Here is a 13,894-nt window from a genome sequence, read left to right as displayed (position 1 = left end):
TCTCCGTGCTGAATTGTAAGGCTGGATGTGCCCGTGCGGGTCAGGGCTTGGGGTTTTAACTGGAGGGAGGGAGGCCCCAGCTCCACAGCTCTCCTTCCTGCTTCCTCCCAGCAGCAAACAGGGCTGGGGTGCTCCGTGCCTGCTGATTCCCACTTTGCTCTTACCAAAAGGGGACACAGCTCTTCCATGGGTTAAAACTGGGATATGGTGGAGTAAGGAGGGGACATTTCTTGTGGTTGTCATATCCAGGCCGGGGTATCCTGCCTGGTCTCACCGTGAAAGGGTTCTGAGGTACCTGGAGCCAGCTTGGTGCTTGTTCTTGGTGCCTGGGCAGAGGGTGCTAGGCTCTGTCCTGGCCACAGAGCAGTTCCTTGTGGCACGGGGGATCTCCCAGTTACCTGCAGCCCTCCATTCCAGCCAGGCTGGGGACCATGCTCAGCCTGAGCCGGACTACTATGGCTCCATTCCATTAAATATTGATGGCAGCGTTTGGAGAAGCACTCAGGTGTCACAGCAGATCCTAGAGAAAACACAAATCTGTTTTGCCCCCACAGCTGCTTCTCTCCCAGCTGTCATCTTCCTTGGCCTCATCCTGGGAGGGAGGACTGAAGCCTCGTGGAGGGGCTGAGCACTAACTGAGCTGCTTGCCCCGCTCCTCCCTGCCCTCTCCTGCTGTCCCACCTTCCTCTCACTCTCTTCAGGTCCTGCTCAGGACTGCAGCAGCAGCAACCCGATCCAGCCCAGCATTCCCACCATCCCAGTAAAATGATGGTGATCAGGGACCCAGAGTGATTCTGGAGGAGAAGGGATCCCAGCCTGGCCCTGTGTGTTACTCTGCCTTGGCCAGCTGAATCATTACCTGCTTCAGTAACTTTATTAGCAAAAAGACCCAGCTTTTTAGCAATTTACACCAGTTTTACATCCCGCCCTCCCAAAAGAGAGGTTTAAGAGCTTGGCAGGAGCTCTAGTCCTCCCACTGCTCAGGCCATAAGCTACCGCTGCCCCAGTTAGGCAGCTGCTCTTGCCATTTGCCATCACGAAGCTACACAACATCCATAGGCGATATCCCCAGAAATTGCTCCTCCTGCTTCACTTTGACCCACTACGGCGGTGCCGGGAGGATCTACCACCAAACTGCTGCTCTGCTGGGGATGGGCTGCCAGGCTCTCAGGTGTCCCATGGCCTGTCGGGTGACCTTCTGCTACATCCCACACAACCCTGGAGCCAGTATTGCTGCCCCTCCCCCCCAGCTCTATAGACACTCGTTTGCTAAGTGCCACCCCGAGCAGTCAACCCTTGGCCCAATCTGTATCCTGTCCTGCTTTCCTCATGTGAGGGGGACAAGGTGTCCCCAGGGGAGAGCCCGATCCGTGCCAGGGCAAAGGTCCAGCTCCCAGTTGGAGCTGGTGTTTCTGCAGAAAGGAGTAGGAAGGGATGGGAGGCTGAGGTAGAGACTTGTAGGGGGGGGTCCCTGGGCTGTTTGCTTCCCATCTGGAGCTTGGATGGGAAACTTGGACACCCGTTTTTTCCAAAAAGGGCTGAGCAGGGGGCACCTACAGCGAAGCGATGCTTGGCCTGGAGACCTTGGCAAGTTGGGCCACCCTCTGCACGCTCAATACTTGGGGCTGAGCCAGGTCAGGCCACAGATGGGGCCGAGAGGGAACAAACTGGGAGGAAGGAGACAGCCCCAGTGGCTGCCCCCATCCCTGTCGGATCTCCTGCCGCAGCCAGGTTGGGCTGAAGGGTTGCTGGAAGGATGGATGGTTTCTGCTGGGCTCGGCGGTGGAACTCCTGAGCCAAGGGGAGGTATTTCTTTGTCACAAGCAAAGTAAAAAAAAACATCATCAGCCAGAGAACAAACAGCTCTGGGCTGGAGAAGGATCAGTGAGAGAGGGAGATGGGGAGGAGCAGGGGGAGTGTGGGGACAGGAGGTTTTCTGGGGACTTGTGATCTCAGAGCGAATTTCTGCTGTTGGCTGCACACCAGTGGCACCATTTCACCAACTCACGCGTGCCTCCCTGTTGCCAGCTTCTTGGTGCTGAGCGCCCGGCGGGGTCAGGGCCGCTCTGTGGAGGGCTGCAGGAATATGGTCCCTGCTCGGAGAGTGTGTGATCTGCCAGGCAGCCAGGGAGCCCCAGGGGCGCTGCCATGCCTTTGTTCCTCCTTCTCTTTCTTTTCCACCTTCAGATATTTTTTTCCCTCTGCTTCCAGCCTGCTGTGTATGCAGCACTCCCCCTCCTTTCCACCCACAGTTCCTTCCTTCCCCTCTACAAATACGTGTTCCTTAGGCTCCTTCTCCTCCCTGCCCAGCTTTCCCCATCAGCATTGCCTTCCCAAACATTCTTTTTTTTTCCGCTCCCTTGCCCCTTCTCCCTGTTTCCCACAGGCCCTCCTCATCCATTCCCCTTCTCTCCCCTTCCCTCCAGCCGCTCAGGCTCCTGTTCGCTCACTCTCTGTCTCCCTTTCTCTGACAGTTTGGGGGAAATCTGTCTGTGTCAACGCACAAATTCCATTATTTATTGGCTGAGCGGAGCGAGGTCCTACACTCGTCTGTAATTGTCTGTAGATCAAAGCGCCTGCTGATGGCAGCTTTGCCTTCTTGCAGCAGAACACCACCCCCAGCTTCACGCTCCCCATCCTCCCCGGGGGAGTCGGGTGCATGTGTGTCGACACCCTCAATGACTGATCTCCCAGACAGAGAGGAAAGAAGTAGGGCTGGTGGGGGAGAAAAGGGAGACCTGGAGGATCTGCAAAATACCCAGGAGCAGATGGGGATATTGGGGGGGTGGGGGGGGTGTCTCAGGGGGTCGCATAGCCCCTGGCAGGAGCTAAGGGAGGGTGGGATGGTAGAGGTGGTCCCTATCCTGGCAATGGGGTTAGAGAAATCAAAGTAAGTGAAACGGGGGACAGGGAAGCAGGAAACATCCTCATGTCTCTCCAGGACTGGAAGAAATGGAATTTCTTCTCCAGAGATGCATCCCCAGAGATCCAGGATGGCTCCATAGCAGCAGATGGCTAAAAACCAGATACGGGGACAAAAGAGAATGTGCCTTTTTCTACCTTTCCCTCCTGAAACCACCAACCCAGTCCAGGGATGTGGGACTTCAAAGTGAAATGCAGACACCCATTTGTTGTTTGGGCAAGGAGATGTGTGTGGGGAGAGGACAAGGAAACTTCCACCCCAACTCCTGCCCCTTGGCCTCCTTGTTGGGGTCGCAACTCCAACATTTGCAGGTGCTATTTAGCACATTGCCAGAGGAGAGGAGAGGAGATGAGAAAGATTTCAGGATCTAAGCACAGGATCATGGCGTCCTGCCAAGGGAAGCTGTTAGGGTTATGTTTGGGCTATATTAGGGTTATGGTCCCTTCCCTGGAGCCCTTTGGGAGCTACAGGACCCTCTTCTCATAGGAAAGAGCAGGTCAAATTCCTTGTAGGATCACCCACATGGAGGGAGAGCTGCAGTGGTTTTTCTGCTGGAGGAGGTGAGGTCAATCGGAACCCCTCTCCCCAGGGCCAGTCTTCCCATTTCATCAAGATACACTGGGGAAATTGGGTTTGATGAACCCACATCTTCTGTTCCGCATGGATTTGCAGACACCAGGAGACATAGACACCATCAGCTCAATCCCCTCTCACTCTCCAGTGCATGAAGCTGCCTGGCTCAAGCCAGGGGTCTGCATGCCTTTAACTGTCAAGTTGTCCCCAGCTTTTCCTCTCTGTGCCACCTCCCTGACCCTGCCATCAAACCTCCTCCAGCTTCTTTTGCACAGAGATCAGGCAGTTTCACTTATTCCTTTCCCTGTAAGATATTTTCCCAAGCCTTAAATCAGTTTTTAATCTTCTTTGAAAACTTCAGACGCAGGTGCTGTGCACAGTATTACAAGATCAGTCACACCGGTGCCTGACGGAGGAGAGCTGCTACCTCCTCTCTCCCAAATCCTCTGCTCTTCCCCCATGCAAGCATCCCACCATTGCCCAACCTTACTTTCCTGCTACTGACCCCTTTTCTTTCTCAGTCCTTCCCAGGGGAGAGGAGACATTCCCACAGGACATTTTGAGGTGGGCTTTAAGAAGGTGCCCAGAGCGGTGAGTCCCAGCTCTCAGGATAATGGGGACACAGCCCTTCTTCTGATTTGGGTCCGAGGTCTCTTACTTCAAGGGGAACAAGACACCAGCCGTGAAAGCAGCTCCCTTTGCAGGAGCTTGCAAGAAAATCCCCACTTCTGAAGCAAAAGCAGAGATGTTGGCTTCCTGAGCTGTCAGTGAAGTCTGTGTCCTACAGGGTGTCAGAACGGGCTCACCCAGAAACTGAATGGGACTGGACCCCATATCCTGAAAATGCTCAAAAGTCAATACTGGCTATGGAGTGTCCATGCAGAGCTGGGTCTGCGTCTCAGCCTCCAGCTATCCCAGCAGGAGGGGTTGGAATAAACACTGTGCCAGTGTTTTACCATCCTCACAGTGAAGATTTTTTTCCCTAATACCTAACATGAATTTCCCTTCTCCAGCTCGTGCCTGTAGCTTCTCATCCCTTCCCTGTGTGTCTTTGAAAGGAGACAGGGCACGTTTCATATTTTGCAGCACCCAAGGGCAGGCAGAGTGCCCCCACCAGCCCTGATAAACACACTGAGATGGCCACCATCCCCTTCAGGGCACTGGTTTTTCCTCCAGAGGGAAGGCAGGGAGCTGAAGCTTCAGAGGGGAAGGAACATGGATCAGGGCACAGAGCTTTGTGGCTTCAAAGACCAAGCCCCCAGCGCCTGACCCTGCACAAACAACCCGGGAGTGACTTACCAGCTGCGGGGCCAGGGCTGCTCCCATCTTCAGTCAGGAGAACCCTCCTCCCACCGCGGTTCCCCTCTTGGGCACTGCAAACTATAACTGTTCTTGCTTTGAGCAAGAAGGGAGCAGCGAACCCACATGCACGGCTGGGCAGACGGGTGCCTTGGGGAGCTGGGGGAAGGGATGTGCGGTCTGGCAGGGACAGCTTTTCTTGCAGACCCTTCTGCTGCCCCAGAACACAGCGGGCAGGAAAACAGAGTGACGGCGGTGGCTGGGCAAGGTTTGGTGCCTGCGGGGAGCTGGATGACAGTCCCCCAGCCCTTTGCTCTCTGCTTTGCTTTTCCAAGGCGGCTCAACCTGAGGCATCTCCTGCTACTTCCCACCCTGATCTCTCTGATTGGCCTTGCCAAGGCACATCAGTGCTGACCTGCGGCAACTGGCCACCTGCCCGCCCGTGCCAAGACATCTCAGAGAGATACACCACCCCCCCCCCGCTTCTTCTAGCTTCCAGCATCTTCAAAAAACAAGCTTCTAGCTGTGTCCTGATTCCTTACCCAGAGGGAACAGGACTGGCAGCCAAACCATCCCCTGGGTCACAAGAGGGGACTTAAAATCTACAGGACATGAAGTGGGGTGTTAGCAGGGGTTCTGGACTGCTAGGTCCCCCATCCTGCTGTCCACCCTCTTCTCCTATGCCCCTCCAAACAAGGCTCTTTTTTGGATCCCTCATCCCTCTGCAGAACCCTCAGCCTGTGCCAGGTCCCTTCAGTAAAAGGGATCCTCGGAACAAGCCTGTGCCCCCCCTCAAGCCCCCCACTTTTGACCATGGTTCCCTGGAATCATGGGAGCTGGGGGGGGGAGGGAGGACCTCAAGGTTTGGGGAAGTGGGGAAAAGGAACAGAATGGGACTATCCCGTGACCTCCCTTAGGGGAGGGGAGCAATGCGGGGGGGGGACGGACGGATCCCCCCCAAGGAAGCAGCGATGGAGAGCTGCGGGGCGGGGGGGGGGGGGGGGAGCGGGCATCGCCGAGCAGAGCCGGAAAAGGACACGCAGGACCGGGTAGGGGGGGCGGGGGGGTGCACGGATTCTGCCAGGAGCAGGTTGCACCCGGGAAGAGGGAGAATGAATATTTTAATCTGAATCCAACAAAAGGGCGAGAACCGCTCCGAGGATCTTCCCGGAACGCACTTAGTCGGAGACGGGGAAGGACGGGGGCGGGGGGGGTGAGGAAACGAGACCCCCGAAAACCTCTGTGTCCAGTGTCCGTCCCCCCCCAAATCCCCCTCTGGTCTGAGCAGCCCTCGGGGGGCTCCCGGAGCAGCCCTACCCCAGCCATCCCACCGACGGGGTCCCAGCCCCGGGCAGGGCTGGGCGGTGACGCGGGGCGGGGAGGGGGACCGGGGGGGCCGGGGGCGGGAGGATTGTGGGATGAGAAAGAAAGAGATCGCGGGGTGGGGGGGACAACGACGACTCCAGGGGTGTCCCTGGCGTGGGAGATGGTGCGGGGGACGGGCCGGCCGTGATCGACGCTTCCGATGAAGCCTGGGCTTCACTTACCGGGAGCCGTCCCGATTCCACCCGTGAGCGGCCCGAGCCCACGCGTGACCCAGCCGCGCCGCTTCTTCCACCTGCTCGCCCCGCGGCGCCACCCCGCCCTTACCCGCGCCTCTCTCTAACCGGCGGCCCCACGAGCGCGGCACGTCCCGCGTGGGTCGCGCCGCGCTGCCAGGGACCAAATCCCCTTTCCCCATCCCGACAAACCCCTCCAGCCCCGCCGCCTCCTTCCTCCTCCGGTCTCCCAGTCGCCCCTGGATCCTGCCTCCCACGCGGGTCCCCGCTGGGGAGCGGAGGTGGGGGGGGGCGTTTGGGGCCGGCGGTTCCCTTCCCACCGGCGACCGGGAGGCAGAGACAAAGGCGGTGAAATATCACTGCACGGCTAAAGCCGCTCCGAGCCCCGCCGAGCCCTTAACTAGATCGTTAGGGGATTATCCGCGCCCTAAGCAGCCGCGGGGCGGGGGGGGGCGGCCACCCCGTCCCGTTACCGAGCGCCCCCGGGGACGGCGCCGGTGGGAGGCGACGCGCGGAGCTGCCCGGGCGCGGCGGCGGTTGGAGACCGGTCTGCGGGGAGAACGGATCGGCCGGCGGAGGGACCGTGATCGGTACCGGGGTGGGGAGGGTCGCAGGGGGCTCCGTCTGTCGCCCTCCGGGGGCCGGAGCGGACCCGAGGCTCTTATCCGCGCCCGCCTCCCCAGCGGAAAGTTTGTGCCCGCGGGGGGAGCTGCCGGTGGAGGGGAGGGGGACAGGAGGGGCAGGTCCTCGGGTGTCCGGTGGGGTCGTGCCCCGAGAGCCCGAGGGGGTTGGCACTGGGGTGCCCGGTGGGGGACGGGGATTAGGGGCGCGGGGCTGTGGGCAGGCGGGGTGCCGGAGGTGGGAGCAGGCAGGGAAGGAGCGGGGGGGGGGTGGGAGGGGGGTCTCTGCCTCCGCGCGGATGGGCTCAGCTTTATCCAGGGCTGTAATCCTCCCTGCTCCGGTAATTAAAAACTCCGCATTACAAGGAAAACGGTGTGCAGGGAAATGTAATCAAGTCTGGAGGGGCTTAACCATCTGGTAAAGGTTAGGACCAGCACGGCGGGGGACGCGGCCGGGGGATTTGGCAGCCGCCGCGATCCGGGCTCCTCTTAATCTACCGCGGGGACGAGCGCGGCATCTGCGGGGTAATACCGGTACCCCGGGCAGCGATCGGTCTCGCTGGAGCTCCCACCGCCGTTAACGGGACGTCCCCGGGGCTAGCCCCCTCCCCAGGTGCGTCGGGCGCCGGTAGACCGATTCTGGTGTGGCACCGGGGCCCGGATTGCATCCCCTCCCCGGAGCCGGCAGGGAAAGGGTTAAGTGGCCGCCGGTGGCCGCAGATCGCCCCCCCCCAGCTCCGGGCAGGGCCCTCCCCCGCCGCCCCCGGGAGCCCGAAACTCTTTGGAAGTGCAGGGGGTGAGCAAAGGCCAGGGGAGACGCGGCGGCGCGGGTGAGACCCCGCGTCCCTGGGAGGGTTGTGGGACCATGGGGGCCGGGGCAGGCTCCGGGCAGGGGCAGCTCTTCCTCCGCTCCCTCCTCTTCCTCCTGCTGGCCGGGTCCCCAGCACCGCGCCCGGCGGGTGGGCAGCTGCGTTACGCCATGCCGGAGGAGCTGGAGCATGGAGCCTTTGTGGCCAACCTGGGTGAGGACCTGGGACTGGATGTGTCCACCCTGTCGGCGCGGCGGTTCCGCATCGTGTCACGGGCTGGGGTCAGGCAGTACCTGGAGGTGAACCTGGAGAATGGGATCCTCTTTGTGAACGAGCGGATTGACCGGGAGGAGGTGTGCGAAGCCGGGGGCACCTGCCTGCTCCACCTGCAACTCCTCGTCGAGAGCCCGCTGGAGCTCTACCGCGTCGAGGTGGAGGTACTGGACATCAATGACCATGCGCCCACCTTCCCCTGGCAAGAGTATGTGCTGGAGGTGGCTGAATCCGCTGTGCTCGGTGCCCGCTTCCCTCTTGAGAGTGCCCAGGATCCTGATGTGGGTACCAACTCGGTGCACACGTACCGGCTCAGCCCCAATGGGTTTTTTTCACTCGAGGTGCAGACACGCAGTGACACCAGCAAGTTTGCAGAGCTGGTGCTGGAGCGTGCCCTCGACCGCGAGCAGCAAAGCGCGCACCAAGTGCTGCTCACCGCTCTCGACGGCGGTGTCCCCGAGCGCTCAGGCACAGCTCGCATCCTTGTCACAGTGCTGGACGCGAACGACAACGTGCCTGCCTTCGACCAGCCCTCATACAGCGTGAGCCTTCCTGAGGATGCCCCTGCCGGCACCCTGGTCATCCAGCTCAATGCCACTGACCTGGATGAGGGCCCCAATGGGGAGATCGAGTACTCCTTCAGTGGGCACGCACCACCGCGTGTCCGGGAGCTCTTCCACGTGGAGCCCCGCAGTGGGCAGGTGCTGCTGAAGGGCCCCCTGGACTATGAGCGCGCAAGCCTCCATGAGCTCTACGTGCAAGCCAAGGACCGTGGACCCTCGGCCGTGGCCGTGCACTGCCGGGTGCTTGTGCACCTTCTTGATGTGAATGACAATGCGCCAGAGGTGACCCTCACCTCTGTGTCCACGCCTGTGCTGGAGGATGCCCCACCAGGCACCGTCATCGCTGTCATCAGTGTTCTGGACCGGGACTCTGGGGACAACGGGCGTGTGAGCTGTGAGGTTGGTCCTGATGTGCCCTTTGAGCTCCGCTCCTCCTTCCGCAACTACTACACACTGGTCACCACACAGGCACTGGACCGGGAGGTTGTGCCCGAGTACAACGTAAGCATCACAGCACGGGACATGGGCTCACCCGCCCTGCTGACCCGCAGCACCCTTACCATCCCAGTGTCTGATGTGAATGACAATGCCCCACGCTTCCTCCAGCCCTCCTACAGCGTCTACGTGATGGAGAACAACGCGCCAGGTGCCTCCATCTGCTCTGTCAGCGCATTGGACCCTGACTGCCAACAAAACGCCTACCTGTCCTACTCCATTGCTGATGGGCACATCCATGGCATGCCTGTGGGCACCTACGTGTCTATCAACTCAGACAGTGGGCACATGTATGCCCTGCGCTCCCTCGATTATGAGCAGATCCGCAGCTTCCAGATCCAGGTGCAAGCACAGGACGCGGGTTTTCCCCCACTCAGCGCCAACGTCACTGTCCACATCTTTGTGCTGGACCAGAACGACAATGCTCCGGTCATTGTTTCCCCCATGCCGCGTAATGGCTCCGTGGCCACTGAGCTGGTGCCGCGATCAGCTGGGCCTGGCTACCTCGTGGGCACAGTGTCAGCTGTGGATGCAGACGCAGGGCTGAACTCTCGCCTTTCCTACCAGCTCCTCCAGGCCACTGACTTCACCCTCTTCAGCGTGGCACCAGACACGGGTGAGCTGCGCACCCTCCGCTCCTTTCTGGAGCAGGATGCAACCCGGCAGAGGCTGGTGGTGCAGGTGCGTGACGGTGGGCAGCCAGCCCTCTCTGCCACTGTGTCCCTCCTTCTATCGGTAGTGGAGACGATGCCTCAGACTCTCTCCGACTTCAGCGAGTTCAGCCTCCCTCCAGAGGCCTCCTCATCTTCTCCACTCACCCTCTACCTCCTTGTCTCCCTGGGCTCCATCTCCTTCACCTTCCTCCTTGCCATCCTCATCCTCACAGCCATTCGGTGCCGCGGAGAGCGGCACTCCCGCCAAGGTAATGGCTGCTCACCGCCCCGCTGCCACTGCTGTCCTGGGTCTAGGCCCTCCCCTGACAGCCTGAAGACATCCAACCTGATGGCGCAGCCCCCTGCCGGGACCACGGCTGCCACTTGCCTCGACGTGCCTGGGGGTGGCCCCCCGGGCTACTGCTACAAGGTCTGTCTCGGTCCTGAGTCTGCCCAGAGTGACTTCATGTTCCTCAAACCCTGCAGCCCACCCCGGAACAACGAGAAGGACCCTGGGAAGCAGTCTCGGCCAGGCCAGCATCTCCAGGTCTCCAAGCAGGTAATGACATGCCTGGTGGTGCTTACTGGTGCTCCACAGGTCCCCCCAGCCCCCTCCCTCAACCTCTGCCATGAGAGAAACCAGGCACGGCTTTTCCCGGAGAAAAAAACGGCGCCTTTGATCAGTGCGGGAACTAGGAGCCGTCAGGCAGCGGGAAACTCTCCATCGAGCTTCCCAACGGGTCTAATTACTGGGGGACTGCTGGCTGGGCTGAGGCAAGAGGAAATCCCTTCCCACTGCCTTTTGCACCCATTAGAGGCAACAGAGATGCCCCAGGGGAGGTAGGATTGGTGGGGGTGGCATCTCCTTTGTGTGGGTGAGCAATTCACGCTGGGACAGCCTGAGCATCACTGCTGTTCTGCTTCCCTCATGCCGGCTGGGTCTGCAGTGTCCCGCTGCTGCACCCCGGGGCTGGCCCTAGCCCTGCCAGCACTGCTTGTGTCCCCAGTTCTGGCACTCAGGGCTGGCCGCTGCGCCACTGGGGAGGGAATGGGGTGTTCAGGGTGGGATTTTGATGTCAATGTTTGTTAGGTATTGAAATGAAGAACATTTAATTTTCCCAATAAAAGACTCTTTCCAAAACACGATTACAAGGATGGAGAGTGATGAGGCGTCTAATCCACTTACATTTGACTTTTAATAAAACAGCCCTTCCAAGGAGAGCCCAAGACTCGCTGCCAACCGGCTCTCACTGCACGTCTCCAGCACCGCTGGACTCACTGTTTAATATATTAATGGGATTTTGCCCTAGTTGTTTGCAACCCCCCTGGGACATTGGGTGCACCTCTCACCCTTTGGTGCCTGAGACCTGGGCTAAGTTAACATCCCATCTGCAAAAAAAGGTTTTTTTAAAATTAACAGAAATAGGAAAAGCCCCATTCTCTCCCCAGAAGGACAGACCTTGGCAATTAAACTCCCAGAGACGGAGAGCAAGCCCCAGACAACTCCAGTGTCGCAGGAAAGTGGGGACAGTCCGGAAGGGAATAGGCTTGTTCAGCGTTGCCTCAGTTTCCCTAAGATGGGAATGTGGTGCTTGCTTCTCCACAAAGGGCATGGGGAAAGAGGATATGGAGTCCTGTATCCCCAGCTACTGAAGCACGGTGCTGGCAGGGCTGGGCTGATGTACAGAGGGTCCCGATAACCAGCTTTACCCTTCCCTGTGTTTTCCAGATCAAGCAGCCCAACACGGACTGTCTGCCTCCAAGCATGCAGCGACCTGCGCTGAAGAGGTACCAAATCCAGTGGAAGGGGAACGTGGGGATGGAGTGGTTATCTCCAACATAGCATTGAATTGGTCTCTTCTCTTTAGTTCTCAGAGCCTGGAGGATGTGGGGGAAATCCGCAGAGCCCTCCAGAAGGATCACGAGAGGCTGTGCACCCTGGTGACACCTGTCTCTGGTTAGTATTGCGGCACTGAGTCTGGGAAGACCAGACCCTCTTGTTACTTGGTGGAGATGCAGTGGGGGGGACACTTCCCTGTTTCTAGCAGTGGTAGAGTTTCGTGGGGTGGAATGGTTGTCCAGGCTCCAGAAGGGAAGTTGGTGACACATGTCCATGGGCTTGCACCCTGGGACATGGATGTGACTGTCTCACTGAGCTATGGACGTGACACCCCCACCCCGAGCCAGTCTCACACTCATCTTTCCTCCAGAGTTTCAGAAGGCTTCGGCAGGCACCGACAGCATCTGGACACCCCAGTACAGCCCCTTGTACCCGGGGCGCATCCCAGCTCTGGATTATCAGCACAATGTCTACATTCCCGGCACCCCCACTCTGCTTTCCAGCAAAGATGGGCCCCTCTTCCTGGGCCGGGAGAACAAGAACAGCTTCTCCACCTTTGGCAAGAGGAAGAGGATGACAACTTACTATGACATGCATGATAGTGTGGTCATCAACAATGACCTGAAATAGTGACCAGTGCTGGGCCTGGATGGTTCTACCCAAGGCCTTGGGAATCACTCGCATTATTTCAGCTGCTAGGTCCACCCACAGCACACAGTTCCATGTATGGACCACTCAGGACTTTCTGGGGCTGCTGAGATAGCGGCCCACCAGGATGTGGGGAAAGGATTTAAGGAACAAGAGACTGAGAAGTGATAAAGATAGGCAGGGTGGGGGAGGCATTTCTCCCACGTCATCCTGCAGAGCTGTATTGGCAGCAGGTGCTGTTTGGGGTCCATATGACCAGATTTAAGCAAATCTGCCTTGAGTTTACCCATTCCCATGTCCCCTTAGGGACCGTCCATCTCTGTAAACGTTGTCACTTTGTCTTGTCTGGCTGTGTGAATGTACTGAGCTGCATGCCTGTATTTCTGTCCCAGTAGGCATGGAAAACATACGCAGACCAAGCCTGGTTTAGTCAAGCCTGACCCTACATGCTGGGGCAGTGACCATTGCTCTGTCCCTGAGATCCAGTGGGAAGTGTTGCACGTCCAGAGCAGCCAATGGTGTCCGGCTTCTCTGGGAATTGAGTGCAGAGCCCAGCCATTATGGGTGCTTTCCTTCAAACCCTGACCCAACGCTTGCAGGGCTTTCGACCCAAAGTCCAGGACATGGCCAGGGTCTAGGACACAGCCAGTCTTTGTTCCCGGAGCAGCATGGGCTGGAGCACACACAGATTGGATAGCCAGCAGATCTGTTAGCTTAAGCAGCTGAGAGATGCACAAGGGGACACCATGCTGGGTAACTCTCTAGCCCAAGGCAACATCATCTCAAAGAGTTTCCAGCCATTGGAGGGGCCACAGCACAGGTGACGGTCCTCTTCCCTCTTCCCCCTTCCCTCACCTGGATCTCTGTTTTCCCCAAGTCCTGAATGCCTGGGGGAACCCCTGCACTGAGGGTCGCACCTGCATAGGACAGGCATCTCCCACTGCACCCTGCTTCTCTTTGAGGACTTTTAGCTGGCTGTCAGGAGCTCTCAAGGGCAGGACTCCAGCTCCAGAACACTCTCTCCTCTGTCCTGCTCACCCTACACCTGTCCACCCAGTCTGTCTGCCAGCATTGCCAATTGCTCCTGTCACAGGACAGTTCATTTCCAATCCATCTGTGCAGAACATGACAGCTCTTTCTAAACCAAGTTTGTTTCATGATGTCTGATTTGTACCAATAAATTGTATTTTAATAGCTCACCCTGGCTCCTGGCTGTCCCTGAGCTGCACATGACAGCAGGAATCACTGCTCAACTCTTGGAGGAGGGCTCTCAGCTCCAGCAGACATACATGTTCCTCTGGCCTCCTTAGCTGCTGGAGGAGCTCAGGAGAGCTCATTTTATTCATTTCACCTGGATGCTGGGGGATCAAAGTTCCCTTCTCTCCCTCCCTGGACTCAGGAGCACTTTGGGGTCATGGCCAGGAGGAGCTGTGTGCTGGAGATGCCACACAGCTCCCTGCTCCATGCTCCAGCTTGGGCAGAGACTCTGCAGGGCTTTGCACCAAGGGGTGGGCGTAAAGGTCTTTGAACCACTGGGGAGAGGGGCTGGATCTGGTAGCAGTGACTTATTGTGGTTATTGAGCATTGTTTTCTACAGTTCATTTAAGCTTTCCCCTAGATGCTCAGCCACCCACCAGCT

At 58.6% G+C, this 13,894-nt stretch overlaps 1 protein-coding gene across 1 annotated transcript; it reads left to right on the top strand.

Annotated features, from left to right (window-relative positions):
- The first annotated feature begins 7,824 nt into the window (after positions 1 to 7,824).
- LOC129212791 (protocadherin-10-like) lies at positions 7,825 to 12,400 on the top strand. Its single transcript, XM_054841877.1, has 4 exons — positions 7,825 to 10,326; positions 11,497 to 11,555; positions 11,636 to 11,724; positions 11,978 to 12,400. The coding sequence occupies exons 1-4, from the start codon at positions 7,840 to 7,842 to the stop codon at positions 12,235 to 12,237; spliced, it is 2,895 nt and encodes a 964-aa protein (XP_054697852.1). The 5' UTR covers positions 7,825 to 7,839; the 3' UTR covers positions 12,238 to 12,400.
- The last annotated feature ends 1,494 nt before the right edge of the window (positions 12,401 to 13,894 follow it).

This window comes from Grus americana, chromosome 14 (genome assembly GCF_028858705.1).
Source record: "Grus americana isolate bGruAme1 chromosome 14, bGruAme1.mat, whole genome shotgun sequence".
Lineage (NCBI taxonomy): Eukaryota > Metazoa > Chordata > Aves > Gruiformes > Gruidae > Grus > Grus americana.
Note: the sequence above shows the minus strand (reverse complement) of the source record. Positions and strands in the feature narration are given on the sequence as shown.